The sequence below is a fragment of the Mustela nigripes genome, chromosome 17 (assembly GCF_022355385.1).
Source record: "Mustela nigripes isolate SB6536 chromosome 17, MUSNIG.SB6536, whole genome shotgun sequence".
NCBI lineage: Eukaryota > Metazoa > Chordata > Mammalia > Carnivora > Mustelidae > Mustela > Mustela nigripes.
The window spans coordinates 41386051-41413682 of record NC_081573.1 but is presented as its reverse complement, the minus strand read 5'-3'; the positions used below and the strand labels follow the sequence as shown (position 1 = coordinate 41413682).

The window sequence follows — 27632 nt, the reverse complement described above, 5'->3', positions numbered from 1 at the left end:
CCTCCAACCTGTTCTCCTGTGTCCTTGTAGGTGCTGTGGGGACTATGCTAAGCTCCGCTAGAAGTTGGTCTCCCCCATCTGGGAGGGGAGGGAGGAGCCCAGCTAAGGGTCGAAATGCTAGGGCTGGGAAACTCACATCTCATATCCTAAGAGTCAGGCTCTGGCCTAGCTGGATTCTGTTTTGTCTTATGCAGGAGACAGCTGTGCATAGCACAGAGAAAGTAACTTCCTTCAACCTGAGTCAGGCTTTGGGGGTGATTGCTGCTTGGGGGGGTAAGATCTGTTCTAGGTTGGATCCCCTGAGGTCTCAGGACTCCCCTATACCCCAGGACTGCCTTGTCCACCCTCCTGGCCAAGGAGGACATCTGTGCTGGACTGAGCATAGCTCTTTTTTTTTTTTTTTAAGATTTTATTTATTTATTTGACAGAGAGAATGAGATCACAAGTAGGCAGAGAGGGAGGCAGAGAGAGAAGGGGAAGCAGGCTCCCTGCTGAGCAGAGAGCCCGATGAGGGGCTCGATCCCAGGACCCTGAGATCATGACATGAGCCGAAGGCAGAGGCTTAACCCACTGAGCCACCCAGGCACCCCTGAGCATAGCTTCGGTGGCTGAAGAGCCTGGTTTCACATCCAGCAGCCGCCATTCTCATATTCTCTTTTACTCGTTCATCAAACATCCCTGATTCCAGGTCCTGCCTGACCCTTGTGTGGGAGACACAGAGCAGGGTCAGGCTGACTGCCATCCTCATAGAAGTGAAAGAGACACAGACAGTGCTAGTCTGGGGTGGACTATACTGTAATGGACACAGACTTAGGCCCAAAGAAGGCAGGGAAAGCTTCTTGGAGGAGGGGGATCCCCGGCTTGAAGAATAATCTGTGACTAACCGTGAAGTAAGGGGGAAAGGCACTTCAGGAAGATGGAAGAGTCTGTACAAAGGCCCTTGCAGAAGGCAGCAGGTGACATTTCAACAGAGCACAATGCTAGTCATGGAGGGGCTGATTCTTTCAGGGACATGTCTGTACATCAGCTTGGTTTAAGCTAAAGTTTCTTAGCAGAAGGAGGAAGAAGCTGCGTTGCTGGGACTGTGCCACCCCTCAGAGCTCCCCCAGGGCCTTCCTGCCCTTCTGTGTCTGCTGCCACTGCTGGATCTTGGCAGGAAGTGTCTCCGTCCAGAAATGCATTCGGGCTTCTCTCAGCTTATGGCCAACTCGTGGTGTCGGGCTGATTTCCAGGTATTGCCCCAGCTGGTTGTAGGAGGGCCACAGAGGCAGCCCCTCACCATTGGGGTCCCTGGGAGGGAGGAATGAATGAAGGCTAAGGCCTCCCACACTATCCACTGGGGGAAGATGCGAGTCATCTAGGCCCAAAGTCAGGTGTACCTGCCCATCACTCACCCTGTCCTGGCAAACTGGGTCCACTGAGCCATCATGGTGAGGCTCAGCTGCTGCTCCTCCTCTGTAGCTTCTGGAAAGGCTATGGAAGGAACAGACCAGGATCAGGGTCAGGTGGGTCCTGGAGAGGACCCAAGGGTCCCCAGTGCGGACTGGAGACGTGTGTGCCTACAAGCCCCAGCCTAGCCCGTTGGAGCCTGTAGCCCAAGGATCGCCCGTCTCTGTGTCCTCACCCAGCAGGGAGCTCTCGTCCATGAGGAAAGGACCCCCGAACATGAAGGCTAGCTCAGCCCCATGGTCAGCCCTCACCCACTCCGGCTTGATCTTCGCGAAAGAACTGGGTCGATGCTGGAACTCATAGAAAAAGATGGGGACTCCGGAATCTGTGGAGAGAGGTCTGCCTCAGGGTTAGGTACCCTCAGTCTGATGGGGTCCTGCCTTTGGTAGTAACACCAATCCAGTAACGGTTCTGATGTTGACAACTTCACTGTCAGCAAGCATGTGCTGAGTACTTGCTGGTTGTCACTCACCAAGCCGTGCGCTTTCTGTGTCATCATTCATTTCACCCTCCTGGCAACATACCAATTAGACTGTTACTGTTGCCGTTTTACCGATGAGGAAGCTAAGGCACAGAGGCGCCAGGCGTCTTGCTCAAGGTCACGAAGATAAGAGCTAGGAGCTGTTCTAGTGCTGTGTCAGAGACTAGCCACCAGGCTTGGAGGAAGCAAGACTTCTATCCCAGGAGAAGGGCTGAATGTGGGGAAAATTCACTCATGAATCAGGTGAATCCCTGAGAGTTGGTGATGAGCCCTGCTGGGTGACCTTTGACGAGTCACAGCACCTCTCTGAGCCTTGGTTTACTGGCCTGCAGAGTGACCTGCCAGAGTCATGTCTGTGTCCTGGGGAGGAAGCAGGGTATGGGGCAGCAGCAGGGTGTGGGCCATGTAGCCTGTGATAATCCAGCTCCTGGGCCAAAATGGGAAGGGTGGGGCAGGTGAACAGGATAGGCTCACCTTGGAGGCTTCTAGAGAAATTCATGGCAGGTAAGATGATGATCATGTCAGCTAGAAGCTCCTGGAAAGCATTGCGTTTGGCTTCTGCATCAGAAATGCTGCCTAGGTATTCGTCTATAATGTTGGGTATCACCTCAGGGGGCACATCCTAGGACAGAAGTCCAAGCTCAGGCTTGCTCTGGTCCCACGGCCCCAGCAGACCCTCCCAAGAAGCTCCAAACCCTCCAGCATGGCCTCTTTCATATCCCAGGACTCGTGTGCTGGGTGCCCCTGCCTCCCTTGGGGGTTCTAGATAGTGTCTGGGCAGGATCAGGTCAGATCTGGACCTTTGGCTCAGGTCAGCCAGCTTGGCTGTGTGATCTCCAATAGGTTGAAAGTCATAACCTGCCTGGCAGAGCTGCCTGGCAGCTCATGTGAAGTTCCTGGCTAAGGATTCTGGTGTTCAGGAACTGCCCGGCTGAACTTAACCAGGAAGTTAGTGAAAGAACAAATCATGGGGGCTCCCCCAGAGCTCCAGAGAACAGGGATGAGGTGATATGAATGGGGAGAACTCTGAGGGTTCCGAAGAAGGGAGGGAAATATGCATAGATTGAGCACCTTCTGAATACTAGTTTCCTGGCAGACTTTTCAAATACAGCATCCAGTTTCCTTAGGTGGGAAGTTTATCCTCGCTTACAGATGAAGAAATGGGCTCAAAGGCTAACTGTGGACAAGTAGCCAGGGTTGTGACTGGACTTCAGGTCCAAGTGGCTCCACATCTGACAGGATGGTCTTAACAGCAGAAGCTCTGGGATCAGACAGAGCTGGCAGAAGCTCTGCCTCTGCCCTTTGCTTTTTGTGAGACCTGGAGCCTCAGTTTCCTCTTCTGCAAAATGGGAATAATGAAAATTTCTATTTCACAGGGTTATAATGAGGATTGAAGGAGATGAATGCATGTCCTAGGGTTCAGCACAGGACAGTCTCTGGCACACAGTATGGGCTCATTAGGGGGTAGTCTATGAAGATGATGATGATGATGATCATCTTTCTTTGAGAACCACATTGACTCATGTCCAAGGGGATTTCTAGGTGGAACTAAAATTCAGCAGCTGAACCAAGGGGTTTGGCAGTGTGGGTGTAGCTGTGGGGGATGGAGGGTAGGAGGAAGAGGAGGGTGCCCAACTATTCTGGATAGGATACCATTGGACTACCCCTTTCTCCCTTTTGACTCACCAAATCAGCCAAGTAGGGTCTCAGTAGGGCCAATATTTCTTCTTTGCTCAACTGTTCCATCTTATCCAGGAAACCCCAGCCCTGTGGGGACATCCGGGTCCTCTCATCACAGTCTTATCACCGCCCACCCTCCACTCACAACCAGGAACAGACAGGTGTTCACAACCCTGTGAACAGAGCCAACTGTGACCAGGTATCATATGAGGGCCCACAGGGGAAGTTAAAATGCTGTCTTTAAAGTGAAATGTTGTCTTTATATGTTACAGTTTTAAGGGCATAGTCTCTGGGTTCAAATCCCAGCTCTGCTACTTTCTAGGTGCGTGACCTAGGTCTATTACTTAAGCTCTCTGTCTCAGTTTCTTAATCTGTGAAAAAGAAATGACAATAACCTGCTTCATAGGATTATGAACACCGAGGTTGTAAATATAAGGACCCTGACATACAGTAAACACTACGGAAACATTAATTATTGAAGTTAGTTTCATGGCTACAAGGCTCTTTGCTAATCTTTGTGAAAATAGGAACAAAAAACCCACAGATGAGTAAACACAAAGACTGTATAACCCAAAGGGGATATTACTTGCACTAAAAAGTAAAAGACTAAAGACCACAGTAGCTAAAGGTGCAAATGTCTCAAAAATGATGGTCTATAAGAACAACAGACAAATCAGTTGTGTTTCTACACACCAGCAATGAACAATCTGAAGATGATATATAGAAAACTATTTCATTTACGATAGCATCAAAAATAAAATACTTGGAAATCCACTTCATTAATAAAGTGTAAGACCGGAGTGCCTGGGTGGCTCAGTGGGTTAAGCCTCTGCCTTCGGCTCAGGTCATGATCCCAGGGTCCTGGGATCGAGCCCCGCACCGGGCTCTCTGCTCAGCAGGGAGCCTGTTTCCCTTCCTCTCTCTCTGCCTGTCTCTCTGCCTGCTTGTGATCTCTCTCTCTGTCAAATAAATAAATAAAAAATCTTTAAAAAAAAATAAAGTGCAAGACCTGTATGTTAAAAACTCAAAAATATAATTGAGGGAAATTAAAGAGGACCTATGTAAATGGGAAGACAGCCTATGTTCATGGGTTGGAAGACATCATCTTGTTACGATGGCAATGCTTCCTAAACTTAACTATAGATTCAGCATGATCCCTATCAAAATCTCAGCCACTTTTTTTGGGGGGGGGGCGCAGAACTCGACAAGCTGGTCAGAATTCATATGGAAATGCAAGCGACCCAGAATAACCAGAACAATTGTTAGGGACTGATTTGGGTCTCCACAAAGAGATATGTGCAGTATTGCAGAATGTGACCTTATTTAGAGATGGGGACTTTAGAGAGGTAGTCAAGATGATTACAAAGGTAATCATTAGGCTGGGTCCTAGTCCAATATGACTAGTGTCCTCGTAAAAAGGGGCAATTCAGACACAGAGATGGATGGTACTAAGGAAGGACTATGTGAAGACAGAGGGGGAATGCCATCCATAAGCGAAGAGCTAGGGATGCCTGAAGCTACCAGAAACTAGTGAAGAGGCTTGGATTCTCTTACAGTACTCTGGAGGAACCAATCCTGCTAACGCCTTGATTTCAGACTTCTAGCCTCTCAAATTGTGAGACAATTAATTTCTGTTCTTTAAGTGCCCCACCCTGCCCCACATTGTGGTCTTCTGTTGTAACTCTAGTAAAGTAATGCAGCCATCTGGAAAAAGAAGAAGAAAGTTGGAGGGCTCACACTTCCCCATTTCAAAACTTAGTACAAAACTGTAGTAATCAGGATAGTGTGGTATTGACATAAGGATAGACATATAAATTAATGAAATAGAACTGAGAGTCCAGAAGTAAGCCTTTACATTTATGATCAATGATTTTCAGTAAGGGCACCAAGACATTTCAATAAGAAAAGAAAAGTTTTTCTAAACAAATGATTCAGGAACAGTTGGATAACTTCATGCAGAAGAATCCCTAACTTAAACCATACACAGAATTAACTTCAGATGAATCACAGACCTAAATATAAGAGCTAAGACTATAAAATTCTTTGAGAAAAACATAGAGGTAAATCTCAATGACTTTGGATTAAGCAATCACTTCTTAGATATTACTCCAAAAGCACAAGCACAAAAGAAAATAAATCAGATGTCATCGAAATGAAAGTTTTTTGTGTTGTAAATGATACCATAACAAAGTGAAAAGACAACCCATGGAATGGGAAAACTAGATTTGCAAATCATATATCTGATAAGGGACTTGTATCTAGAATACATGGAAAAGTCTTCGACTCAACAATAAAAAGGCCATGCAGTTTTAAAATGGGCAAAAGATTTTAAAAGACATTTCTCCAAAAAAGATATAAAAATGGCCAATTATTACATAAAAAGATGCTCAACATCCTACGTAATCTGGGAAATGCAAATCAAAAACACAATGAGATACCACTTCACCCCAGTAGGATGACTATAATGAGAGCTAATGAGTATTGGAATGGGAAATGGAGCAGCCACTTTGGAAAACAGACAGGTCCTCAAAGAATTGAACAGAGTTCCTCTAGGACCCAGCAGTTCCCCTCCTAGGTAAATAACCAAGAGAAATTAAAACATATACATGTACATTAATGTTCAGGGTAGGATTACCCATAATAGCCAAAAGGGTGGAAACCACCCAAATGCCTATTAACTGATGAATGGCTAAACAAATCACACCATATCCATACTAGACACCGATCAGTCGTAAAAAAGGAGGAAGTGCTGATACATGCTACGACTTGGAAGAACTTGGAAACAGCCTATTAGATGAAAAAGGTCAGACAAAAAAATCCACATATTGTAGAATTCTATTTATTTGAAATGTCTAGGGGGTGCCTGGCTGGCTCAGTTGGTGGAACACGTGACTCTTGATCTAGGGTCTGTGAGTCTGTGCCCCACTTCCTGTGTAGAGATTGCTGGAAATGTCTAAAATAGGCAGATCCACAGATTTGACAGAAAGTACATTAGTGGTTGCAGGGGCTGGAGGAGGTGGGGTGGGAAGTGATGGCCAGCAGGTATGGGCTGCATTTTAGGGGTGATGTCAAGGTTCTGGAATAAGATAATGGTGATGGTGGCACAAATTCGTGGATATATAAAGCCCACTGAATTATATACTTTTTAAAAGGGTAAATTCTATGGTATGGAAATTACATCTCAATAAAGTTTATATTTTTAAAATTATAGTCTGCAAATGCTGGTAAAGTTGCAACAAAACCTGGGGACTCAAGTTGCCGGCCACAGTTGAAACTGGCGTAGCAACTTCGCCAAGTGCTATGCCAGTGGCCATGCCTAAGAGATGGTGAGGCCTCCATACGGGGTCTCGATTACTTTCCATGGCTAAAGCTTCCACCATGGACATCCAGTAAACGTCTAGTTGGCTGAGAAATATACAGTTGTGCCCAGAGGGATAACAAGAAGAGTGAAGAGAATGCCTGCACCAGTGAGAAGGTGAGCAGTGCCCTGAGCCACCCAATTCCTGAGAAGCATCTGTGGCTACAAAGTCCCAGGCACAGGGTTCTGTACCAGGGAGGCTTGCCTGGGGCCTTGGGAGCCAGCGGGCTTGGCTCTTTCTCACCATTCAATTCATGGCTCTAAGTTGACAGTGTGGGGCCAAGGCTGCCTGCCAGGGTCCAGGGCACTGTTTCCCCCAAACACTTGTCTGCCATTACACACACACACACACACACACACACACACACACACAAACACACACCCCTGGCCTGGAAACTTCTCTAAGTTTTGTCCTTGAGTGTCAAGATTGCATGAGCCTGTCATCCAGCAAACACCCAAATGTCCTTCCTGGAGAGGAATTCCAAAGGAAGAAATCAAAGGACAAAAGCTACGGACGTGCAGATGTTCACTGCCTTATTCGTTTCCATCATAAAAACTAGATAGTGCCCAAGTTTGGAAATTAAGGAATGTTACGATGAGACGCTCCCTTTGTAAGTTTTGCAGTCATTAAAGTCCATCACTGTAAAGATGGGTAGAAGAAAGAGAATGATAGGAAAGAAGCACAGAAGGAAAGCATCATGTTAACACTTTGTGTGGGGAGTTCTGTTCACCTGGAAGGGACTGGAAGGCACTTGGGCCATGATGTCCCCCACTAGTTTATTGTTATCTGGAACCTGAAAGTCTCAGGTAATCAGACTCCCAGGCACAGAGACATACTAACCAGTCTCATAGAGTTTGATGTATAAACCAGACACCAAGGCAAGAATATGCTGCGAATCAGTGCTGCCCAGAAGGCTACTTTGTGCAAGAGCCTGGTCCCCAAGCATTTGCTTTTGGAAAATTAATCTGGGTAACCTTAAGCAAGTCCCATAAACCTCCCTGAGCTTTCCTTTCTCACCTTTCAAATGGGAGTGTCAGCTCACAGGCTGCGGTGATGGTGTTGGGGCAGCAGAGGACTGGCTGGGGCAGGGACTTGAAAGCACAAGAGCCAAATGACACTCACCCTGGGGATGAGCCAGCCAAACTCATGATTGTTGAACCCCATGAGGAAGGGCACAGAGTGGAAGTGTCTTTCCCTCAAGAGTTCCATGGGCCTCTTGGGAAAGAAGGTTCCATCAATGGTGTAGAACGCTGTCATGTTCTGCAGGAGAAAGCAAGGCACAGGTCTTCCCAATCAGGCCCATGCCCTAAAAAGATGGCATCTGGGGCTCACCCAGATGAGGTGCATCTGGAGGGGTGCATGCCTGGGTGGCTGCATGCCTGGGTGGCTGAGCCTTAGAGGAGATAGAGGTCACCAGGGTTGGAGGACCAGGAGGAATAGGGAGCCCAATCAAAGGATGCTTCCAAGCAGACCTCTTTTCTAGAAGAGGTGGCCCTCCATTCATGCTCCCAGACCTGGCTGGGCCCTCCACAGCCAGGGGAGCCTTCCCTTCAGGGGAGGCTGCCCTGAGCCTCACCCCAGACTGATGACAGTTTCTCGGCTGCCACGAGAGCTGGACAGACCCCTCTGTCCCATTGCCTGCCACCGCCCCCTGAGAGGTAGGCATACCATCTTTATGTTAAGGATCTGTTCTTCCTTTGGCATCTGCCGGAGGCACTGCAACATCTCAGCCGAGGAGGTGGAGCGGCAGCCCAGGGAGTCTGCAAAGCCCTTGGGGATAGACAAGAGCTTTGCCTCTCCCTCCCCCATCAACCCCCACCTTCCAGACCTCTGCCTCCCTGTACACACAGGGTGTATCAGTAGGAAAGACGGGCAGTGATGTCAGAGATGGGGCCTCGGGACTGGCCAGAGACCTGCCACCAACCCAAGGAACCCAAGGCTTCCTTGCCCACAAGCTTGAATGGTCCCCAGGCACCCCGTGTGTCTCCCATTGCATCATACTGTCATTATCCGTGTGGGTAGCCGAGTCCCCCTACCCTCGAGAATAGTATCATTATCTAGTTAACTCTATTCTCAGAGCTAGCGGGCTCAGTCATGCTGTGCAGAGTGAGTAAGGAAATGAGACAGGGTTCAGAGAGGAGGGATTCCAGCAGGGCTAGTGTGGCAGGGAGGGGACAACAGGGGTGCCAGGCTGGGGGGGGGGTGTCAGCGGGAAGGGAGGCACTGGTGATTTTCTGAGCCTCCATGGACATTGTGCTTCTTTCATCCCAGTGGGTCCCTCTCCACCAACAGAGGTAGGGATCTCCCTACCAGTGACACCCTCTGGAACTTCAGGACAAGCACAGGGCAAGTTGGGGCTGGCCCGTGTTGGGTGAGAGAGAATGAAAGAAATGCAGACCTGAGCCAGGACCCTTGGGTTAGAATCCAGTAAAATTGGGGTGGTGATGACTCCACTTTGTGCGATGGCTCTGTGGAACAGTCCTGCGGCCAGCGGGGACAGGACCTGGGTGCCGTGTGGAGGACATGGGGGCTGTCAGGGGTGGGCAGAGACCCTGGGAGGTCTGGGGCCACGGGAGATATGGCTGCTGGCTCCCTGTGGAGACTCACCAGGGCAGAGACGATGCAGGAGCCAGCAGAGGTGCCTGAGATGGTGACAGAGTTGGGGTCACCTCCAAAGGGGGAGATGTTCCCCTGCACCCACTGCAGAGCAGCCACGACATCTAGGAAGCCCCAGTTGCCAGGTGCATGCTCGTCCCCAGTGCTAGGGAGCCGGGGGTTGGGAGCAGTCATTAGGGTAGGCTGGCTGGCTTGTCGTCAGCCTTTAACCAACCCCCAGGACGGCAGACCCTCCCCTTGCCCCAAGTCTGGCCTGGGTAGGAGGCAGGCTCAGGAGCCCCCTGCCCTGCCTGCGGTGTGGGTGTGCCCAGCTGGGCAGCCTGCCAGAGCTCAGTCCTCTTTGCCCCTATCCCTTGCTGGGATCCTGGCGCCAGGTCAGGAGTCCACACTTCCTGTCCAAAGGACCAAGTTCTCTGTATAACTCTGGGCATTGGGGAGGAGCCCTTGGTCTCCAGCCACCCTACTTGCATGAGAAATCTGCATTCAAGTTCTGTACCCCATCCCAGTTCTCTGACGGGCCTCCCAAGCTGGCCTCTGCCCAGTGCCAGCAAGGCGCTCCCCCGGGCTGGCCACCTCACCTGAGGAACCCGAGGAAGCCCAGACGGTACTGGACAGTGACCACTACCACATCTCCGTAGGCAGCTAGGGCTGACCCGTCTTGGGAGGTGGCAGCGCCAACCACCAGAGAGCCTCCATGGAACCACACCATGACCTGCAGAGAGGCCATGGGGCAGTGACGCCCAGTTCCTAAGACAGCAGCTGCCCTCCCCTCAACCCAGGGTGTTCTTGGGACCCCTGTGGCAGTATGAGAAAAGGGCTGGGGAGAGGACAGGCCAGGCGGAGCTGCAGGTGCAGTCGGGGCCCTCAGGGCTGCACACCGGCCGGCCAGCCCCTGCCGTGGCTTCAGCTGGGCTGTAGATGTTGAGGATGAGGCAGTCCTCTGAAATAGGGAAGAGCTGGTGCTTTCCATTCAACACAAATCTGACATTTTCTGCTCTCTCCAGATCTTGCAGGCACCTGTAGCCAGGGATGGGCCCGAGGGCCAGGGCGTCAGCCCACCAGCCCCAACATCTAGACCCCTGCCACCCACCAGCTTGTCCACCTGCAAGGGGCTACTCACATGGCAGGGGCAGTGCTGGCGTCCCGCACACCCTGCCAGGGCTGTGCCGGGCGTGGGGCTGAGAACCGGCCGGGCCCCAGCGGTGCCTGGGCGAACGGGATGCCCAGGAAGGCATTCACCAGGCGGTCTGTGCCCTTCACGGCCACCTGCCGGCCTCGCACGCGGCCCAGGGTGGTGTCCACTTCAGGCCGTGTGACCTCAGGCCCTGTGGGCAGGACAGAGGGCCAGTGAATGAGTTTGCAGCCTCCACAGGGGATGGTGGGAGGGAGGTGAATGGACTCACAGTGAATGTACCCGCTCTGTGAGCTGTGTTCTGAGCACTTAGCACCCAGGGCTGTGACTAGCCTTCCCAGCAAGCCTGGGAGATGGGCCTTAGGATGACCCCCCACTTTCTCCTCCCCCCTTGAAGGTCTGCCAATCTCCTCTAGGCCAATGAATCCACGGAGGGCGAACTAGGCTGTCCTGGGACCCACAGACCTGCCATGGGGCTTTGGGCCATCAGGCTAGCCGTTCACCCTCAGATTTCTCATCTGCTGAATTAAGTGTAATAACCATTTCATTTTGTTTTCTTTATTTTGATGCCCTGCAGACTCTGGAGACACTGTGCACCTTCCAGGGCTGGCCAGTTCTTAGAGCTAATAAACAACTCCCAGAAAGGTGTCTTTCAGATGCAAACCAACCAATCCAGAGCCTGAGCCCCCAGCCACCTCCTCTGGGCTTCTCAGATTTCCCATCAATAACCCCTGCCCTAATCACACCAGGGCAAGATACCGGATAAGGAAGGACAGCCCCTGCCCCAGAGCCTAATGTGAATATTTGAATCAGCCTCTCCAGAAGCTGCTTAGCCATCTGGCCGGTTCCTTCTGCAAACAATAAAGTCTCTTGCCTACGTTTTCCCTTCCCCTCGTCCGCCTCTTGACTGACCCGGTGCTTCCCTGCACACTGCTTGTTTCTAGAACTGTGGGGAAATCTTTCCTGACCCTCATTCCTACGGCTGTGCTTGCTGATTAATCAAATTCTGGGTGCCCTGAAAACACAAGGAAGAACATGGCCTCTGGAGGCTTGCTCTGGAGATCACACATGACTGCAAGGGCAGCGGCTCTGCCCAGAGATGGTGCGTACAACCCCTGCCATTTCTGAGAACTGAGGGCTTCCTCCCCAAGCGAGCAGGCTGCCCACCCCTCCTCGTCTCTGCCTCCCGCTTGTCCCCTCCACCCAAGTCCTCCCAGCAACCCCGAAGCTCCCACCTGGGTAGGCTCTGCCTGCATATCTTACCAGTGGCTGTGACAGGGAACACCAGGAGCAGCCAGGCCACCCAGGGTAGGACCCTGGACCCACTCCGTACCACTGTCCCCATGCTCCTCACAACTAACTGGGAGCAGAAGTAGTGGAAGGTATGGTAAGGCCCCACCCTTTGGCACAACCAATCTCTGAAGGGTTATGTTATAAAAACCTTAGTGGACCTCCCCATCTGGCTGGTGGCCAGCCCTAGGACACAGTACCTCTACCCAAGTTGGGGAGGGAGGGTTCAGAGATCCACTGCAGGGGGGTGGATGTTGTGATATTTCCCCAGGGGTGGGGGGGTGGCAGGCCGGCAAGGGGGAAGGGAAAGAGCCTGAGCTTTGGAGCTCCGAAGCCCTGGGTTCAAATTCCAGCTCTCCTGACCCAGGGAACTCCACCAGGTCCTGTGTGCTCACGGCAAGAGACACACAGCACCCATCCAAGGGAATGGTGGCCAGGGACCGTGCTGCAGTTCCAAGGGAGCCCATGGCTTGGGGCAGGGGCTAGTGTCCAGTCCTACTAGTCAAGGGGGTGCCTGAGCCCCCTGATGTTGGATACAGGGAATTGAAGGTGATATTATTTGTTTTTTGTTTTGTTTTAAATTGAGGTAAAATTTATGTAATATACAATTAACCATTTTAAAGTATGTAACTCAGTGGCACTTCGTGTATTTGCAATTTTGTGCAAATACCACATCTTTCTTGTTACAAAACTCTTTCATTACTTCTGCAAAATATCCCATACCTGTTCAATAATCACTCCTATTGCTACATGCTCCGCCATCTCCTGATAACCTGATAACCATTCATCTGCTTGCTGCTGCCCTGGATTTCCCTATCCAGGATCTAGCCCATAATAACCATGCTCCCCCATCTCCTGATAACCTGATAACCATTCATCTGCTTGCTGCTGCCCTGGATTTCCCTATCCAGGATCTAGCCCATAATAACCATAATAACCCTTTGTGTCCAGGTTCCTTCACTTAGTGTAATGTTTCTGAAGTTCACTCCAGTTATGGCACGTATCAGTACTTCTGTCCATTTTGGGCTGAATAATAATATTTCACTGTATGACTCTATCACAGTTTGTTTTTTCGTTCATTCAAGGATGGGCATTTGGGTGGTTTGTACCTTTTGACTATTCTGAGGAATGCTGCCGCAGACAGTGGTGTACCAGTTTCTCTGAGTTCCTAGGTTTTCATTTCTCTTGGCTGCATTGATACTCTTGGGAAGCCTCAGGGCCTTGGGCCTAGGTGGCCCTGCCATGGGGCTCCAGGTCCAAGGATGCCCAGGGTGTATTTGGGGCATGATTTTCTCCTGTCAGCTCCTCTCTCTTGAGGCTCCTCAAGTAACAGGGAAGAAGCCAGGCATTGCCCTCAAGGGGCCCCTGGACTCCTGGCAGGAGGTTCTGAGGTCTGCAGAGAGAATGGAGTAAGAGGAGCTGGAAGCTTCTTATTCACAACTCAAATCCCACTCCGAATCCCGGGATGGTGTAGTTGAAGGGCCAGAACTCCCGCATTCAAATCCAGGCCCTGCTGAGCGCTAGCTGTGTCACTTTTTACCCAGAGCCCTGGGTCTGGTTTTGTCGTCTGTGAAACAGTGACGATCCTAGGAAGCACCTCACAGGGTCTGAGATTACATGTGTGAAAACACAAGACACGGAACCTGAGGCCATGGAAGCCCGTTCTTGCCACAGGCTGGGCAGTTTGTCAGGGGGTCTGTCTCTCTGGGACAGCCTCTAGCCCAAGTAAAGGCAGGACTCAACTCTGGGCCTTAGTGTCCGGAGCATGGCTGGCCGGGAGTCGGCATGGTGTGGGGGATGTGTGGGAGTGCGAGGCTCTGGCAAATATTTACTGATTCAAACAGAAGTGCTGGCTTAGTGAGGAGCTGGGTGAGGGTCATGCCTAGACAAGATGCCAGATTCTCTCCTGGGGTTCCAGGTGGCATTCAGAGCTGGAGAGGCCCAGGGTCAAACTTCCCTCCATGAAAAATAACCAGTGCACCTCCCTGGACTGTCTTTGGCAGCCTCTCAGGTGGGGCCCATCCCTCTCCCTGCACCTTGATCCATTGGTACATGCAGCAGAGCAGGAGCAAGGAGGCGAGAGAGACAGAGACAAGGACAGAGACAGAAAAAGACACTGAAACAGGGAACAAGCACACTAAGATACCACTACACACCCACTACAATTAATCAACGGTGGAAGACGGGTAAGACCGAGTGTGCACAAGGCTAGGGAGCAATTAAAATCCCCATAGATGGCTGGTGGGCGCATAAACATGTCACTTTGGAAGGCAGCTTGGCATTTTCTTTAAAAGTTAAACATGCGGGGTGCCTGGGTGGCTCAGTGGGTTAAAGCCTCTGCCTTCGGCTCAGGTCATGATCCCAGGGTCCTGAGATGGAGCCCCACATCAGGCTCTGCTCAGCAGGGAGCCTGCTTCCCTCACACTCTCTGCCCGCCTCTCTGCCTACTTGTGGTCTCTGTCTGTCAAATAAATAAATAAAATCTTAAAAAAAAAAAAAGTTAAACACGCACTTGCTATATAACCCAGCAATTCCACTCAGCTATTTTCCCCCCAAAAATGAAACATTGGGCACCCGGTGATTCAGTCGCTAAAGTGTCTGCCTTCAGCTCAGGTCATGATCCCAGGGTCCTGTGATTGAGCCCCACATCGGCTCCTTGCTCAGCTGGGAGTCTGCTTCTCCCTCTCCCTCTGACCTCCCCCCACCCCAGCTTTTGTGCTCTCTCTCTCTCAAACAAATAAAAAAAAAAAAAGAAAGAAAGAAAACATGTCTGCACAAAGACCTGTCTGAAAATGTTCACAGCAACTTTATTTATTTTTTTAAGATTTATTTATTTATTTATTTATTTATTTGTTTGACAGAGAGAGATCACAAGTAGGCAGAGAGGAAGGCAGAGAGAGAGAGAGGGGGAAGCAGGCTCCCCGCAGAGCAGAGAGCCCAATGTGGGGCTTGATCCCAGGACCATGGGATCATGACCTGAGCTGAAGGCAGAGACTTTAACCCACTGAGACACCCATGCGCCCTTCACAGGAACTTTAATAAAAAGAGCCAAAAAATAGAAATCACTTAAACATCCATTAATTGGTGGATAGAAAAAATGTAGCATGGCACATATGGAATACTACTTTGCAATAAAAAGGAAACCACCGGTTGAATCTCAGAAACATTATGTTAAGTGACAGAAATCGGTAATAAATGATTTCACTTCTATGACATTCTAGAGAAGGCAAACTATTGCAACAGGAAGCAATTTGGTGGCTATGTTGGACCAGGGTCAGGGCAGTGATTGACTGCAAATGGGCACGAAAGAACTCTTTGGAGCAACAGAAACATTCTAAAACTTGAGGGATGCCTGGGAGACTCAGTCAGCTGAGTATCTGCCTTTAACTCAGATCAAGATCCTAGGGTTCTGGGATGGAGTCCTGCGTAAGGCTCCTTGCTCAGCGGGGAGCCTGCTTCTCCCTCTGCCTGCTCCACCAGCCACTCCCCCTGCTTCTGCTCTCTCTGACCAAAAAAAAGTTAAAAAAGAGAAATATTCTAAAACGTGATGTGATGGTGGTTGTATGTCTCCAATATTTAGCCAGCTTTGTGAAACCATACACCTAAAGTGGGTGAATTTATTTATATGTAAATTATTCCATAATAAAACTGTTTAAAAAATAAGATGACTAAGAAACTAATACTGGGAATCCACTTTTGGAAAATATATCGTGCATCTGCAGGACTGAAAGACCTACAGAGGCATGCATGCTGTGGGTGCTCAGCAAATGCTTCTGGGATGCAGGAGCTGCGTGATGCACCAGAGGCCACTAACAGGAAAGCCCCTCCCCTCTCCCTAATTTTAAGGTTATTCTTGTCTGCCATCTGGTGGCCAGTCTCCATCCCTCAGGCCTCTCTTCAGGAGGCTCTGTGGTTGGGCTCACATGCAGTGGAGGGAAAGAAGGGGACTTTCCTCCTGGAAGATCTAGTGCCTGGAGAGGGCAAGTTGGCCAGAGGCAGGGGCATAGCAGGACTCCTAGGTCTATGAGAAGAAGGATACAGCCTCTGAGAGACAGAGAAAAAAGTGCTTTGGTGAAACAAAGAGGCAGAGTGAACATAGTTCGGTATCTTTGTGCGCTGTGATCAAATACTGCAGAAGAGAAGGTTTCCTTTGCAGGGAGGATGCACAAGGTGAGGGAAGGAAGAGTTTAGGGAAAGCAAGGAGAATTCCAAAAGGCAAGAGGAGAGACCTCCTTGGATGGAGAGAACTTTGGAAACAAAGAGTCCCTTATTCTGGACTTTCTGGTCTCCCAGTCCAACTTCCAGGAACCATCTCGCAGATACGGACCATGATCTGGATGGATGTGCTACAATTGTGTAAGGTTTGCGCCGCCTCGCCCTGCACCCCTCCCCCAACCCTGTGGTAGGTTGAGGGACCCAGCTGGCTCTCCTGGCCCCCAAACAGCTCGTCCAGGCTCCAGGGGCACATGGACAAGCTCAGTCTTCTTACAAAAATGGGGTCAGTCACCTTGTGGGACACAGGTAAGTGACTGGTTGGGTGTTGCAATGTCAGTGGTAGATGACATTTACTCCCAGGGACAATGGACAATGGGGACTTTGTCCTCAGTACTTGGCGGCCTCAGTGGCCAGTACCTCGGAACTCCTGGGTTCCTGGCATCCAGGCTTTCTACTGGCTCCTTACAGATATGACAGCCCGTGGAGCTCGCTGAGAGCCAGATGTGGGTAACATTTCCCAAAGAACCCTTCTTCAAAGGGGGAGGACAGGGAGGGTAGGGGTGGGGTAGAGGGGAGGAGAAGGGGATGGGACCTGAGGCTCAGCGCGGGGTGAATTTCCATCGAGGTTCGCTCATTCACAGCTTCATGCGGGGGATTCACCGAGTGTGTCTAACATGAGAGGACCTATGGGGGGCTTGGCAACTAACATGATGCACTAGGTTCTTTTTTTTTTTTTAAGATTTTATTTATTCATTTGACAGACAGGGATCACAAGTAGGCAAAGAGGCAGGCAGAGAGAGAGGAAGGAAAGCAGGCTCCCTGCTGAGCAGAGAGCCCGATGCGATGCGGGGCTTGATCCCAGGACCCTGGGATCATGACCTGAGCTGAAGGCAGTTGCTTAACAACTAAGCCACCCAAGCACCCCAATGCACTAGGTTCTTAATAAAGGTTTGCTGGCTGGCTGGCTGGCAGGACGAATGAATGGCTGCAGGAAGGAAGGAAAAGCTCCTGGCTCCTCAGTGGGTGTGCGTGGGTATAGCCGGCAGACCCCCACCTGCACTCAAGCCCCCCATCCCCAGCCCTTCAGCCACAGGGAGTTACAGCTCTGTGTGTTTCTCCTCTGCCTCCATCAGCTCCCGTATCTTCTGGGGTAGGGTCTTCGTCCAGAACTGAAGTCTGTGGGCCTTCAGGGCCCGGCCCACTGCAGGCTGTGTGCTCAGCTGCAGGAACTGCTCTTCCTGGTCCAACACGGGCCAGTGGGGCAGACCCTCGCCATTAGGGTTCCTGTAGACATGCCCTCCCGGCAGGGCAGGGGGTAGTCTCTCAGAGCCCCACTGAGCCCAGGCCTGGCACCCCAACTGGGGTCAGGTGAGGCATCCGACAGGACAGGTGGGGTTGGGGAGTGACAGGGGGATGTTTCTAAATCTAGGAAAGAGATTACCTCCCACTAGAGTGTCACCAGGGGGCAGGGTGACTGGGACTGTTTTTTTGCTTCCCGTCAGAGAGGCTCTGTGGGTAACATGGCACTGTCCCCTTCTTCCAGGTCACCTGGAGATGGGCGGAGCATCCAGCACCCACAAGGCCCCAGGTCTATGTGGGACCTGGAACTGGGGAAGGAGCCACCTTGCAATTAAGGATACATGTACGCGGGGCGCCTGGGTGGCTCAGTGGGTTGAGCCTCTGCCTTCGGCTCAGGTCATGATCCCAGGGGCCTGGAATCGAGTCCCACATAGGGCTCTCTGCTCAGCAGGGAGCCTGCTTCTCCTCATCTCTCTCTCTGTCTCTCTACCTATTTGTGATCTCTCTCTCTGTCAAATAAATAAATAAAATCTTTAAAAAAAAAAAAAAAAAAAAAAGGATACATGTACGCTAATGAGATCACAACAGAAAAGGAGGACCCCTGAATGGGTTCAAGCCCCACCCCCCGAAGCTAAGGTGGGATGTGACATCTTACCCATTTCGAGCAAAGTTGGCCCAGTACTTCATCATTCTCCTGCTCAACAGCTTTTCTTCCTCTGTGACTTCAACTACAGAGAGCAAGAGGACAAGGGTCTAGGTGGGGGCCAACCCCTGTCCAGCACACGGGTCAGCCCCCACCACACTCACCAGCCCACGTGCAGCTTTTCCTTGGGTCCTCTTCTGCCCTCCCCAGCCTGGCTCTCTGCCCACTCCCCCCACAGCTTTGGGGTGCCAGGCCCTCTCCTCAACCCAACTAGGCTCATTCCTGACCAAAAAGGCTCCCTTCTTCCTTCTGACACCAGGAAGTCACTTAAGAAACAAATATGCCTCCAAAATACCCTCCTCTGCACCCCTGCCATGCATCCACGGCTCGGGTGGGAAGGGGTGGAGGGGAGCGAGTTCCAGCTCAGCCTCTCTAGCTGTAAGATCTTGGGCACCTGATTCCACCCTCTCTCTGAGCCTCAGTTTGCTCATCTGTACAGAGAGGACAATCACCCTCACGCAGGGACCCAGGCAAGGTCCCACCCCACATTCTGGGAACAAGGAGTCTCTGAGGGACCCCGCCCAGGAACACTCACTGTAGCCTTTCCAAGAGATGGTTCCAAAGACAAAAAGTAACTCATCACCATGGTCTGCCCTCACATGGGGCGGCTTGATGTCCTTGAGGAAGCTGGGCCGATGCTGGAACTCGTAGAAGTAGACCGGGGCGTGTGAGCCTAGAGGGTGGGGAGCACAGGCTGTGACATGGTGGTCCCTTGCCTGGGGCTCTCCTGCATCACCCATGGTGACAAGATAGCTAGGTCTGAAGCTGGTCTAAATCTGAACAGTGGGGTGAGGGAGCCCCTGGCTGGAGCAAGAGCAGTGGGAAGGACAAGGGTTCGAATCATGATCTTGGAACTTCCTAGCTATATGGTTTTGGGTTAAGTCACTGAAGGTCCTCATTGTAAAGTGGGGGAAATGCCCATCTCTTAGACTAGCTTCGAGGATTTACTGAGATGAGGGACATCAAGTGTCTGGCACCTAGGGACCTAATATATAGGCATGGGTTGGGACCGGCACACCAACAGACCTCACGTGGGACCCACAGAGCTGCCCCCTCACTGCTGTGGCCTTAGTCATAGATGTACTCACGCTGAAAATTGGCTACTTGGAGTGCAGGGATCACGAAGATGGCATCCCCCATCATCTCATGGAACTGAGCTCGGAGGGTCTGGGGGTCCCCACTGTCCCCCATGTACTCCTCCATCAACAGGTCAACAGACTCAAGAGGCAACATCTAGCCCAGGTGGATCAGAAATAGGCAGGTCAGGCAGCGGGCAGCAGCAGGGAGGCTGCAGAGTCAGGTTTGGGAAGACGGATCCTGGGATGGTACAGGGAATGGGGAGGAAGAGGCCGAGCTCTGGGGTGACCCCAGCCTTTGCTCATGGGGGACAATGCATGGACAAGCTATCTTGCGGATGGGTTTTCCCTTTCCTCTGGACAGGAGAGAAGTCCCCGTCCACTTGGGCAGGACCCCAGAAGCCTCACCAACATTGTCAACATTTGCTGCAGAATAGCCTTCACGGTCTCTCTGTCCATTTCCTTCCAGGTCTCAGAGCTGTTCATGAACTGGGTAGTGAGGGAATCTCCAGTTGAGAGTAGGATGGGCCTACAGCTATGATGCCCTGAGCCCTGCCAGAATCCCCTCTCCCGCCCTGTGCCCGCCCCCGCACCTGGGAGCTTGGGGCTGGGCCTCACCGTGGGGATGATCCAGCCATACTCATCGTTGTTGACACCAATGATGCTGGGGACAGGTTGAAAGTCAGCGGAGGCCAGCAGCTCCTGGGGGTGCCTGGGCAGGAAGGTCCCATCCACTACGCCAGGGATGATCATGACAGGCTGAGAGGGCCCACAAAGCGAGGTCCCAGACATTTTCTAATGGGCTCTGAGTCCCATTCACCCCCTCCTAGCTCATCCAGGATGCTCACACCCCCTCCCCCAAGAGATCCTGCCATTGGCTTTTCATGGCCTGGCCTCAACTTCCCACCCAGGTCTGTGAGGACACCAAGGTGTGGAGATGGAGTAACTTGCCCAGAGAATGTAAAGGACCTGCTCCCCACCCCCACCGGTCCCCTTCTGCCACACCCATGTCCATTCGGCCCAACCTGTTGGATGGCCAGAAGCTCCTCTTCAGTTTTGCCCCGCAGACAGCCTACCAGGGCCTCTGAGTCAACCTGGCCACAGGAACACAGGTTGGCCACCATCTGTAAAGAGACCAGGCAGGGGCTGCCTCATCCTTCCAGACAGGGGAGAAGGATTTGCCCAGGGTCGCAGCTGGGGGCAGGTGCACCCCAAATCTCACAAGGTATCAGGTGTGGATTCAGATGTCTCAGCCAGAGGGGCTGCCTAGACAGTCCTGCCCATGAAGGGGCCCCTCATCATCCTCATTTAGCAGAGTGATGGAGGCTGAGAGGTCTGAGAAGAGGCAGTGGTCTGGTTTCCCACAGCTGGGGGCACTCACCGCAGACACTGCATCGGCTGAGCTGGCAATGAGGCCGGGCAACAGGGCTACACCGCTCTCCATGATGGCACGATGGAAGAGTCCTTGGGACAAGGGGGACACAACATGGGAGGACACGCTTGTGCCACCCGCGGACTCGCCGAAAATGGTGACATGGCCAGGGTCTCCTCCGAAAGAGGCAATATTTTGCTGGACCCAGCGTAGCGCAGCCACCTGATCCAGGTAACCCCAGTTGCCGGGGGCATGCTTGTCTCCAGTGCTGAAAGGTGGCACGAACAGGGGTCACGGGGCGGTCCTGGCTTCTCTCCACCAGTGCTGCCCTGCCCAGCCCCAGTCTCACCTGAAGAAGCCCAGAATACCCAGGCGGTACTGGATAGTGACCACCACCACGTCCTCAAAGGCCGCCAGCACCGAGCCGTCATACATGGAAGCCATGCCCACCACAAGCCCGCCACCATGGATCCACACCATCACCTGGGGAAATCGAGGCACAGACACCATGTGGCTCCCACCCTGCACAGACCCCACGGGGGCTGCTAGCCGGATTCTCCACCACTTTGGCTCTAAGTGCCGAGCTGCATAAACAGAACTCAGGCAGGACAGGGTGACCTTCTTCGTGACTTAGACTGAAAAGGACCTAATTTCTATCAGGAAAACTAGATCTCCCATACTTTGTGTCCCACCCTATGTACCGAAGTCTGGCTTCATTTCTCCTGGCACTCTCTGAGCTGGAAGAAAGAGGCATCTTCCTGATCATCCCACAGGAACATTACTTAAGTTTCTCCATTCTCGTTGCTTCCACAGATCCAGCCCCTGAGTGGGTCTCCTGGGCATGAGTTGGTTGGATGAGTCTTGGGTCCATCCAGCTTCTGACCTCTGGGAGCAGCCAGGGTTCTATGACCCCAGGCCCAAGGGTCAGCACTCATTCTGGGTAAGAAACACTCTTAGACCCAGTAGTGAGGGGCTTCTCAACAGGGTCACACTGCAGAGGGGCCCAGGCTGATCCTGTCCCTTCTGATCTTCTTACAGAAGCAATATGCTCTCGCCCCCCAGGTGGCAGGGGCTTGGCACTCACCGGCAGACTGGAGCCTTCATGGGCATGGGCAGGCGTATAGATGTTAAGGAACAGGCAGTCTTCGGACATGGAGATCAAGGGCAGGCTCAAATTCATCAGCTTCATAGCCATCATGTTGAAGACTGTGATGTTCTGCGGACATCTGGTGGGACCGTGCCATGGTCAAAACCAGATCCTGGGCCCAGATTTTCTCCCCGCTGCCCTTAGTCCCACAGGGGATGGAGCCCAGTCTTCCAGGGAGGCCTCAAGGGCATGAAGGCCTTGGATACCAATCCCCCCGAGGCTGGGAAATCTCGACTCTTCGGGGTCTCTGCGAGAGCCACGGGCTGCTCATGTTGACATTCCCCACTGTATTCCTGTACCTGGACCGGTGTGGAACCAGGGAGTAGCCCACATCTGTGTGCTGTCCGAACGAATGGAGAATTACCCCCTCGTAAGAAGGGCAATGGGGGGCACCTGGGTGGCTCAGTGGGTTAAGCCTTTGCTTTTGGCTCAGGTCATGATCTCAGGGTCCTGGGATCAAGTCCCGCATTGGGCTCTCTGCTCATCAGGGAGCCTGCTTCCTCCTCTCTCTCTGCCTGCCTTTCTGCCTACTTGTGATCTCTGTCAAACAAATAAATAAAATCTTTAAAAAAAAAGAAGAAGAAGGGCAATGGGACAGCCTTCATCTCAAGTCAGGCTCTCAGGGAACCACATCTCTTCCACTGTTTCCAGATGCAAGAACACACACATGCCCTTTGGCCCCAGGCAGCTGGCCCTGGCCCTGGCCCAGTAACTGTACAGAGAGGGGGTCGTCCACCCCTCAGGGATCTCAGTATCTGCTGCTGAGTCAAAGGCTCTTACGGGGTTCATGGAGCCAACCCAAGCCTCTGCTGGTGGCAGAGAATGCCTGACACGACTAGAACTGAGGCAGGTGTGTATCTCTGTTTTAAGTGCCAAGCCCAGAGCCTGGGCAAGTTACTTTACCCTTCCAAGCATCTGCATGCTCATGGGAAAAATGCATGTGGGGAGCCACCAAACTCAGAGGGGAGACTGGCTGTAGGGGTTTAGATGAAATGACATCTGCAGCCTGGCCCAGGGTTCGGAGTACCCGCCACCCGAGGGACTGGAGTTCCTTGGAATCCCCACTTACATGGCTGGGTGGGAGGTCCCATCCTTTACACCACTCCAAGGTTCAGGAGGCTCGGGGGGTGCAAATCGCAGGGGTCCTAGAGGCGGCTTGGCAAAGGGAATTCCCAGGAAGGTGTGGACCCCCACATCAGTGTTTTTCACGTGGACGAGGCTCCCTCGCACCTGCCCTGTGTGTGTGGTCCGGACGGGGCTGGCAGAATCCTGGCCTGTGAGCATAGAAACAGACACCAGGGTTGAGTCTATCCATCAGCGGCTTTCCCAGGCTACTGATGTTGCCTGCCGCTTCCTGTCCTCAGCTCAAGGGACTCTGATCTACAAACACTTGCTTTACAAATTTCCTGCCTTTAACCCTGTGTGTGCACTGTCCCCCCAACTCCTGCCTACTCCCCCCACTCTCTTCCCTGGGTCTGGCCCCAGCCTTTCCCATCACATTCAGTGGGACCTGGCACCAAAGTTTAGCCCCAGGAGCTTCAAACAAATGGGTCACATAAGCTTGAAGGGGTGGGAGTATCCTTTCTGTCAACTGTGTGGGTCTCATGAGGCAGTAGAACTGTGGGAATTAAACACTCAAGGCTCCTGTCCTTAGGGATCTCATGCTCTAGGTGGCAAGAAATGACATAAAGGGAGCATCCTTCAGGAGCACCTGGGTGGCTCAGTGGGTTAAAGCCTCTGCCTTCGGGCTCATTCTCGGGTCATGATCCCATAGTCCTGGGATAGAGCCCCACATCAGGCTCTCTGCTCAGCAGGGAGCCTGCTTCCTCCTCTCTCTCTCTGCCGCCTCTCTGCCTACTTGTGATCTCTATCTGTCAAATAAATAAACAAAATCTTAAAAAAATAAAGAGAGAGCATTTTTCAAACCAAGAGTGATGATATGGTGATGACAACTACAAAAGCGAGGCACCACTGTAACTAGAAGGTAAGAACGACCCCCTGCCTTACTAGGGGAATCAGGGAGGGAGGAAGGGGCTGAAAGTCGCCTGACACAAGGAGCCCTGGGATATTCTTAACACACAAAGAATTTCTACAAAAGATGAAGAAATGTGCCAGCTACGCATATTTGGTTAAAGAATATGAAATAATGAGGGATAGAGTAAGGAATACTAATAAATGGCTCATACGCTAAGGAAGAAAAGTTCACCTCATTCATGCTAAGAGAAACATTTGCTGAAATCTGACTGTGACGTCAAACAACTTACTTTGCCACAAAAAGCAAGACAAGCAATGTATGTTTTCTGATGGAAGTCCATCGCCCTACACAAAGTAGTCTTGCCCCAAAACATAACAAAGCAGAACCTGAAACCGAAATCCAATCAAGCCTGTAGAATACAAGTAATGAGTACAACTTTACAGGCATGCCAGGGGCAGAGAAATAGTTAAAAGACGTTATATGGATATAATAAGCAAAGCCCAAACTCTGGGATCCTCTCCAGAACTGAACTGGTTTCTTCCATGGAAAAGCAAAATTACAAGGAAAATAGATTCAAAGAGATTCACGTAAGAGATTCTGCTAACAACATACGTTGGTAAGGACATAGAAAAACTGAAACCCTCACACCTCGCTAGTGAGAAGGTGAAGTGGTGCAGGTGTTTTGGAAAGCAATCTGGCAGTTCTTCAAAAAGTTAAACATAGACTTACCATATGAGCCAGCAATTCTACTTCTAGGTATAAACCTGTGAGAACTGAAAACATACAACCACACAAAAACCTGCTCGAGAATGCTCATTGCAGGATTATCTATAATTTACAATCCAAAGGTCCATCAACTGATACACGGAGCAATAAAATGTACTGCGTCTGTACAATGGAATATCATCCAGCGATACAGAGAAAAAAGTACTGAACATGTTGACATGGGTTAACCTTAAAAAATTTATGTGTTGGGGCGCCCGGGTGGCTCAGTATGTTAAAGCCTCTGCCTTCGGCTCAGGTCATGATCCCGGGGTCCTGGGATCGAGGCCCACATCGGGCTCTCTGCTCAGTGGGGAGCCTGCTTCCTCCTCTCTCTCTGCCTGTCTCTCTGCCTACTTGTGATCTCTGTCTGTCAAATAAATAAATAAAATTTTTTTAAAAAAAAAGCTTATGTGTTATACTGTTCTACAACAGACTGGAAACCCTTTGGTGCTGTGTGGCTGCGGGCAGCCCCAACACTCTCCATCCCTCGGGGTGCAGGGAGATGAGGGGTCAGGCTCCCAGTTCCTCTGGTGTCCTCCACTGGCTCCTCCCTGCCTGAAGCTTTCCTTCTGCAGTTTCAGGTCCTGCTTCTGCAGAATTTGGCCAATCTGAGCCTGGTTCCATAATAAGAAGTAAAAAACCAAACCAGACAAACAAACAAACAAACAAACAAACAAAAAACAGCTTCAGGGATCTATACTACCCACAGACCAGAGACAACAGAAGATGAGGGCCCTTGACGGTGGACCCAGAAACTGAGTCCTGAAAGCAAGGAGGAGCTCTCAGGATGGGCAGTCATACCTCCCTGCCTCTCCTCATGCAGTTCCTTCACCCTGAACGAAGGTCGTTCCCATTTCTACATCTGTGGGAATCCTGATCGCACACCTCCTCACGGAAGCTCTCCCGGGTTCCCCAATCACAGCTTATTGCTCCTGCTTTTCAGCCCTGAACACCTTTATCAGGCCAGTGACCATGAGGACAGTGAATGCAGTGACTCCAGATTTGAGGAGACGGTTGTGGGTATTATGGAGGGGCTGCAGAAGCCTCCAGCCCCTTCTGAGGAAGCCCAAGGGGGCCCCCAGGCAAAGGGGAAGTGGCCATGCCAGTGCCTGCCTGTCACTGGGTTTTGCCTTTTCAGTCTCACTCTCCTGCTAGACCTACCTTTCCCTTCCCAGCTCGCCTGCCCATTCCCTGCTCAGATCACCTATTGGGTCAACACTGATGCACACTGATGCACATCAGGCCATGCCTGATGCAATAGCAGGTGGATTTGGTCAGAGTCAACAGCCACTCACAGGTTCCACAGAGGGCAACTGAGCAGTGTCTTTCCAAGTCAAAGGCCCACCCCTGTTCCCAGTAACATCTATCTACACACAGTTCCTTGGCAGCTGGGATATCTGTCCATGTAACTCACTGTGGCCACTGGCTTCCAATGCCTGAAGGTTGTTATGGCAAAGGACACAACCTGATGTTCCTGATCAGAGGCTAGTTACATAAAGGATCCTTTCTCCTTGAAGAGAAACCCTTGCATGAAACAGTACGAAGAAGCTCTAGCACATACAGATGTGGGGAAGTTGCCCCCTATGTCAAGAAGTGGAAAAGTTGTGTGCCAGAAAGGGAGGGGGTTTGTGATCATTTAGGTGAAAACCAAGGATGTGTGCACACACTCATTCTTGAGGAAACTCTTGAGTGGTGTGTAGAAGGCCCTGGGGATCCTAATGGCCCCTGTGAAGGAGCCAGGATAGGATGGGACAGGAGAGGGTCAGACATATCACCTGTGCCCTCTAACACCTTATCCAATCTAAAATATTAAACATTTTTCAAAGGGAGGTATCAGCAAGGCCTAACAAATTGTCCTGCTGGAGGCTCTTGGTGACCTCTAAGAGCCTGGTGAGTGGCTACTAAGGGCGGAAGCCCCTGGGGGTGGGCCATGCGGAATGGATTAATGTGGATGTCTCCCAAGTAAATTGGCCTGGGAAGGGGAAGGACAGTTGGGGCTCATGGTTGGGCCATTTGGGGTGAGAGGATCACACTGGCAAGAGGGGACACAGTTGCTGTGGAGGCCTCAGGCATGGTGCCAGAATAACCTAAGCTACTGGTAACAGCCAAGGGGAGCCAGGAAGTGGTGACACGAAGTGCAGTCACCTTTGCTCTGAAGGCCAGACAGCGCCCTCACCCAGGATGGGTGCATGGGGTGAAGAGAAGGATATGACAGTCTCTCCAACACATGGGCTGTAGGATGCAATGGTAGGGGCTTATGCAGCCAGATTCCCCAAGAGCCAGTAATCTTGACTGGGGCCCCTTTGGAAGGACACTCAGTGGGTGCCAGGACATCCCTCTAGCCAAGGGCACAACACTCAGGGCCAAACTGCAGCAGGAAGATACTTATTGTTATTTTTCACAGGGAGTGCTAGCTCTATCACAAACACTAAGGAGGAAACGCTCTGAGTTACGACCCCCCACTTCCACCTACCATGCCAGGCTGTGCTCAGAGTTCCTGGCCTCCCTTGCCCTTCAGTACTACATGACCTATGTGACCTCGGTCAGCCACCATTCTCTCTGCACCTCAGGGACCCAACCAGGGCTTTCAAAGCATTGGGTCAGGTGCAAGTTTCCCCACACTATAGTTCTCCACCCTCACCATCTCCCTGGGGCCTTCCCTCCTGCAGCTTCACATCCTGCCTCTGCAGAATCTGGCAAGATAACCCCCAGTCCTTGCCCCCCAGTGAAAGAGCCTCACCCTGGCCCAGGACGAGGAAAAGCAGGAGCCCACAGACCACAGCGTTCAGCCGCAGGCAAAGTCGGTCCAGCAGCATTGTCTACTCGCAGCACACCGCTGTTTTTCACCCAAAGACTGCCCAGGGGCCCTTCCTGCTGCAGTTCAGGGAGTGTCCTGACCAGGTCTGAAGTTTAGGCTCTGCTGGGAGTAGGCGGGGCAAGCTGGGAAGGGAAAGGCAAGCTGGGAGGGGAAAGGGGGTTGAGACTGAACATGCAAAAACCAGTGCCTCTGGGCACAAAAACCAAGCTTCTGGGGCTTGCGCAGAAGGGGCTGGAGGCTTCTGCAGCCCCTCCA

The 27632-nt window shown here is 51.6% G+C and overlaps 1 protein-coding gene across 1 annotated transcript; it reads right to left on the bottom strand.

Annotated features, from left to right (window-relative positions):
• Window positions 1-407: 407 nt before the first annotated feature.
• Window positions 408-27476, bottom strand: LOC132004964 (uncharacterized). The gene is made up of 25 exons (XM_059381627.1): window positions 27300-27476; window positions 22889-23093; window positions 21757-21898; window positions 21022-21155; window positions 20682-20940; window positions 20326-20424; window positions 19919-20059; window positions 19709-19789; window positions 19313-19457; window positions 18760-18897; window positions 18177-18249; window positions 17324-17506; window positions 11981-12117; window positions 10706-10910; window positions 10464-10602; window positions 10164-10297; window positions 9577-9730; window positions 9368-9472; window positions 8638-8739; window positions 8092-8229; window positions 3617-3697; window positions 2405-2552; window positions 1625-1774; window positions 1395-1473; window positions 408-1290 (listed from the first exon to the last, which is right to left on the bottom strand). The coding sequence occupies exons 1-25, from the start codon at window positions 27373-27375 to the stop codon at window positions 1095-1097; spliced, it is 3444 nt and encodes a 1147-aa protein (XP_059237610.1). The 5' UTR covers window positions 27376-27476; the 3' UTR covers window positions 408-1094.
• Window positions 27477-27632: the final 156 nt, after the last annotated feature.